The 6,289-nt window shown below is 42.0% G+C and overlaps 1 protein-coding gene across 1 annotated transcript in view; it reads right to left on the bottom strand.

The window, feature by feature from the left end:
* Nucleotides 1-2,425: 2,425 nt before the first annotated feature.
* The window catches only part of LOC107123641 (nidogen-1-like), a gene marked incomplete at its 3' end in the record, with an annotated part of 53,595 nt that continues 49,731 nt past the window's right edge, over nucleotides 2,426-6,289 (bottom strand). The window contains exons 13-15 of the mRNA XM_015426915.1: nucleotides 5,309-5,524; nucleotides 3,705-3,877; nucleotides 2,426-2,552 (exon numbers count right to left, since the gene is read on the bottom strand). Coding sequence (XP_015282401.1) covers nucleotides 2,426-2,552; nucleotides 3,705-3,877; nucleotides 5,309-5,524 — 516 coding nt within the window. The remainder of the gene's footprint in view (nucleotides 2,553-3,704; nucleotides 3,878-5,308; nucleotides 5,525-6,289) is intronic.

Below are 6,289 nucleotides of genomic sequence, written 5' to 3'. Positions count from 1 at the left end.
TTCCATGGTAGCCTTCAAAACCATCAAAGATGGTTTGGGGCTCCCCAACTGCTTCTCTTTTTCAATAGCAATGATAAACCTGCACCTCTAAGACCAACCTTTTTGTAGGCAGTTTCTTCCCTGTCGGTTTCATGTATGCCCACATAGCCTTCTTTTTACCTGGGAATGGCACTGAGTCTGTTCTCAGTCTTATTGCTACTTCTAGGAGAGAGTTCTTATTTCAATTGGGAGTCATTCCTATGTGACATCATTTATAACAAGATCAAGTGTGGTACAGTGGTTAAGAGTATTGGGCTAGGATCTGGGAGACCCAGATTCAAATGCCATTTTGCCTGGAAAAACTTCCCTGTGACTTTGGGCCCTGTGCATTCTCTCAACCTGATCTGCCTTGCAAAGTTGTTGTGAAGATGGACTGGAGAAGTGTAAAATTTTATAAGCTATTTTGAGTTCCTATTGGGGAGTAGGATGAGGTACAGATAAACTCCACACACCTACCTTTTAAAATGGCATCTTATGTTTCTACTCAAAACAGATGCCCCATGGGATGAAGTCTTTGACATGCAAACTCTCATTAAATTGGCTGCTGTTACAGACTCTACTACAAGTCTTTAGAAACTATGTGCTTGGTTTCACTGGTAATCTCCATTGTTGTTGATGGCCTGCAGGGTAAATGGCATTCTGTCTCTAATTCAGGCACTGTGGAGTGCAAATGCTGTAAACTATTAGCCCAGGTAAGAAGCAGAATTTCTCTGTAGCACTTTCCCTTTAAGTTGCTTATCAACAGATCATTATGGTCTTTTTACTATCTGTTTTAACCCCATCCTGTAAAATGAAGGGTATTGGCCAAACTGAGGCCACTCAACATTTCCAAGGCAGTTTGTCTCTGTGTATAATAAAACAACAGCTTGGTGACACACTGAAGACTAACAAAAACTTTCAAGTGAGCTTTTGTCAGTCTGACTTACTTCTTCGGGTATTTATGTGTCTCACAGCCTATGCCTGTGGAATCTGTGAGAAGTCTGTTCCTTTGATCTGGGTCAGTCGTTTTAGACTGCCCCTAGTCTATGGGGTCATGAAGAGCTGGATTCGACTGTGAGACTGAACAACAACTACAAACAGTCCATGCTAGGAATTAGTGTTGAAATGAAAAGAGAAGAACTGGTTGTTATTGCAGCTCCACAGAGAGGCTATGAATTCTTCAGTCCAGTTGGAGAACACTCTGTGAGGGAGGAACTGGCTTGCTGTCGGATCCTTAACAGCCACTTCTTCTTTCCTTCCCTCAAATAATGTGGTGTCTCAGGGGTGTGTACATGTTTTTTCCACATGCAAGATGTCAGGTTCCATCCCTTGGCATCTCCTACTGAAAAAGTCTCTAGTAATGAACTTGTCAAAAATTCTTACTGAAAAATTCTCTAGTAATGAACTTGTCAAAATTCTTTTAAATTCATTCATCTATCCTCTACAGTGATTTTACTCTACGAGAGAAAGCAAAAATTCTGTGATCTGCTGTTTTGTCCACAACTCACAGGTTTTCCTACAGTTCTTTTCACATCTATGTCACTTTGTGGGCTCAGATCCAAGATCCCCACCTCTCCTCTGAGGGGAGGTCACCTGCCTTCCCATTACTCTCCCAGGACAGAAAAAGGGTGCTAGTTTGAGTGAATCGTAAGTGTTAAGGATGGCACCTAAATAGGCCTATTTATAGGTCCAGGTCATTTAATTCTGAGTATTACAGTCTCCAAACTTTGCTTGGCTGCCTTATTCAAAGACCTCCCTACCCTTCCTATAAAGAGTCCCTCTGCCACAGGGGTGGAAGCTGCCAGTGGCCAAATGCCAAAATTCCTCTTCATTTGGGATTATGCCTTGGCTGTTTTATGAAATGCAGGGCAATCAGGCTAGCCCTTATGGGGCTGCTATATTGTTTTCCCTGCTCTGTCGATGGTTAGTTGTGAAATCCTTTCCAGGGCAACCCTTTTCCTCCTATTGACTTGGAGGGTTTCCCTTTACCTTTTTCAGTCTACTACTCTATATTTTGGAACATGTATTCCTTGTCTGTTTTGTCAAACACTGGTTATACAGAATTTTTAAACTATAAACAAAACAATTGACACTAAAATACCAGTACTGTGCAAAGCACTACTTATGAAAATATTTATATCCCAATTTTCCTGCCATTTAAGGATGCTCAAAGTGGCTTCCAAAAACATACGCCAAATAAATACTGCAGAGCACACTTTAAACAAATCAAACAATGTTTTAAAAAGCAAAAAGCTGCTGCCCTGCATCTATCATATGAGAAAAGCAGTGTTAGACATCTTCCTGTTTATTCACGTGCCTTTCATCTCTCTAACATCAAGAAGTATAGTGACAAGGTTCTTTATGACACTGGAAAATTTCTTGTGGAGAAGAAATCTACACATCTTACCTGTTTTTATGATGGATGTTGGTTCACCTCCACCTAGGCTTGCTCTGCTTATGGAAGGACTGCTGATGTCTGTCCAGTAAACCATCTTCTCCAAGCAGTCATAGGCAACTCCAATGACAACTTTATCCTGGAAGTTAATTAGAACTCTCAGAACAAATAATACTCCTAGTCCTAGATCTATCTTATGCTTAGGGAGAACAAAAAAAGACAAGTGGGGAAAACATACATTACTATTAAGGGCTGAACAAGGCTATCTGCCGGGAGCAGAAAACAGGGGTTTAATTGGCCCTACTTTCTGCTTCCTGTGAAAAGCTGCAGGGAGCAGAAAGGAGGGTTTAAATGGAAGGGGGCACTTCATCCCGTCTTTCTGGAGGGTTTAAATGGAAGGGGGCACTTCTCCCCCAAGCACCTCCTGGGGGCACTTCATCTTTCTGCTGGCTGTGGCTCGCCGCAGCCAGCAGAAAGGTAGAAGGGAAGTTCCGTCCCAGGAGTCCCCCCCCTTTCTGCTGCCTGTGGCTTGCTGTGGCCAGGAGAAAGGTGGAAGGGATGTCTCTTCCTGGGAGATCCCTCCCACCTTTCTGCTGGCCGCTGTTTTTCGGGCTGTCTTATCCAGTCCTTTTGATATTTAAAGGGACTGCAGAAGACAACCCAAAACTGCTGAGTGCTCCCACTTTCGGGGCTTGGTTTGTGGTTCAGCCATGAGCCGCGAGTTGCATTTTCCCAGTTTGTGTGCATCCCTAGTAGGGAGACTGTTCAGAGTACAGGAAATGAACAAGACTGATCATAAAATTTACATGAGGGAAATACCATTAAGGAAAGGAAGATAAAGAGGGGCTTAGTAGAGAATGCTTAAGTATAATATAAATGTTTATAACCTCGTGTGAGCAACTTTAAACTAGAACTGTTTAATGCACTGAGAGTTTTATAAGAGATTTTGACAAGCTAAGGAAGATAATAAAAATGAGCAAATATTTGTTTATAATAGGTCTAAGAGGCTATCCTGGAAGCAAGAAAGGGTTTTAAAGTGTTATTCAATGTAAACATCTTTTTCTCTGAAGCCCCTTTTACTGTAAGTAAAGATCTTCCAATATTTCAAATCCTCATTGCTTTCCTTAGTAACAGTAACCCCAAATTTAAAAACCAATAAAAAGATTTCAAGGCCAACAAATTTAGAGTAAACAAGCTCTTGAAATACGATTATTTGCAGTGTATTTCTTTCATTGAAACAGTTCCATGCTCATTAATGCAAATCCAGCATATATGTTCACTGTATACTTACTGGCACATACAGCAAAGCTTTTGCATCTGATTTCTTCATAGTGTTCCCCTCTAGAGGGACATGGTCAATCTTTCCACTCTGTGCAATTAGCAAGTGTGTTCCTGGAGGCAGAGGAATTGCATCTGGTTTTACAGAGGGTCCAACTGCAACTGGAGGCGCAACTGTGCTCAGACCTTGTTGACAAATGACAGAAAACACATGAACCCAGATTGCGCAAACACAATATTGCAAACTGCATCCGCAAAGTCAGATTACTCTAAAATACACTGGAAACAATTCAACTATAGTAAAAAGAAAAGTCCCACTGGTTTCAGTCAAAGAGATAGTACAACACTAAACAGAGTTTTACAACCTTTTAAAGTCCATTGAAGCCAATGGGCATAGAAGACTGTAGTTTTGTAAGTCTTGCAGTGAAATCAGATTTTAAAATGTATGAATTTGGATGGCAGTAGGAGAAATGTTTGCAGTGTTCCTTTACTGAATAGATAAAGCCATTGAAAGAACAATGGTTAGATACGCTACCAGATACCTATGCTAAATACCTTCTAATACTGAGCTTTGTGGCATAGGCCAATCAGCAGGGCAGGGATACAGAGCTACTTGCAGATGGGCAGGGCTTTCTCCATATTCAGAGGCAGTTTGGGTAAGAATTAGGGGGGAGTGTTTCTGCACAAGGCTATAGCAGCTACTATTCAGCTTGGTCAGTACTTTGAACACAGGTTAATAAAATGAGTAACATATCAGCATAAATTCAGTGTGGGGCCCTCACCTCAGGGGATCAGGACATCATATCGGAGCTACATGATGGGAAGCAACCAACACGGTTTTGTTACTTAAAGCCCAGGATTCCAGTCCACCCACCCAGCCCCTTTTTGGTTCTAATTAGGAGCCTGCCACAGGATTGACAGCAGCCTCCCTTCTCTTTCCTCCTCCACTATTAAGCTGACCTTTCTTTCCTTTGCTCTTCCTTCTCCTCCTGAACTAGCATCCCCTGGGCCTTGACCATTCTCAGCCCCCTTCTGTCTCTGCTCCTTTACAGTACCTGCTCCACCCCCCTTTTAAGCCTAACTCTACCGGTTCCTTATCAGCATCACTCTCGTTCACCAGCTCATCTCCTCCCACAGGACATCCTAGCTGAGGCTGTTGGGGCCAGAAAGCCACTCTGTGAGGATGCAGCCCCACATGGAGCCCTGTGGATGCCATAGAGCCAGGAGATGAATTCCTGGTGGCAGCAAGCTCATCTGTGGCTGCAGCATTGTTGTATTCATCATTGGATCCACAGCCTCAGCCTGGCCCCTCCATGGTGGTCCTCCCAGTGGGGTCATCTTGCCTGCCCCGCTGATTGTCTGAGTGCCAACCTCGACCATGGCAGCCTTCTCCCAAAGCTCTCCTCCAAGCCTGGTAGGTGGGGCTGCTTGGGTACAGCTCTTGTAGCCTGGGCATCAGTTGGGCTGTTCCTGGTGGGATGGCTAGCATTGGCCTGCCACATACATATGAAAACACAGAATTGGGTTGTTTGGGGGGAGTATGTCCGTAAACCAAGTGCCTACTGAATCTAACTAAGAATGACAGTTGCAAAAAGTAACAATTTAGAAGCAACTTACATGGAGGTCGGATTCCTGGGCCAGTTCTGGTGCCATCAATCTCATTACCTTCTCTGTCTACACACCAGCAATATCCACTGTTGGAGTGGCACTGAGTTGGCAAATAATTCCCATAGACATCACACTGAGGAATGAACTGACCAGCTGGCCTGGGTCCTCTTGGACCAAAAGTTAAAACTTGTTCCTGTTCCTGTTGACATTTTGTCTTCTCTAGTTCTGTGAATAAAACAAAAGGGGGGAAAGGTTGTGGATAAGGTACTCCATTTATTTTGTATGCTAGCCCATGTAGTTTTTAACACTTTGTTCTTCTTTTATTCTGCCAGTAATACCTGTCTTTAGGAGGAATCTGTTTTTAAAATTGCTCTCTCATATATGTTATTTCTGGTTTAACAGTTTTTACTTGCTCAATTTTAGTTCTTTAAATCACATGCTGCTATTTTATGCCTTTAATATTGCTGTTGTCTGGTTTTATTTTATGCCATTTAAATAATGATGTTTTTATCATTTTAGTTTATATGTTTGTAAGTCACCTCAAAGATATACTCTCAAAAAGGTATGGATATTTTAAGCAAACACAGCTATGACTTAGACAACAATCTCTAGTTATTCTTCCAGACATGAATAACATATCCTAGTCTATGCAAAAACCTTGGATTGTGTGCTTTTTGCCTCTTCATCTGCCTCCCAGGAGTAGAGAAATGAGGGCCTGGGTGTGTGTGTGTGCGGAATTCCCTACCCCCAAGGATTATTTTTAAATTGGAAAATTCATAGGTACACTGAAAAAGAACTCCTTTGAAATATTTTCTCTTTTAGAATCATTAAAAAGTGTTTTAAAGCAAGGCTTTTACAATGTATAGCATGAAAAAGTCTGAAGATTCTTTCAATTTTTCCAATAGAAACACATGGAAATTTGGGGAAGCACTGACAAAACTCTCTTAGAAATTTTTTCCTCTTTTTTGAATGAAAAAACCCCCTTAACCA

Source organism: Gekko japonicus, unplaced genomic scaffold (assembly GCF_001447785.1).
Source record: "Gekko japonicus isolate JY-2015 unplaced genomic scaffold, Gekko_japonicus_V1.1 scaffold141, whole genome shotgun sequence".
Taxonomy (NCBI): Eukaryota; Metazoa; Chordata; class Lepidosauria; order Squamata; family Gekkonidae; genus Gekko; species Gekko japonicus.
The sequence above is the reverse complement of the archived record's forward strand: the minus strand, read 5'-3'. Positions and strand labels throughout refer to the sequence as shown.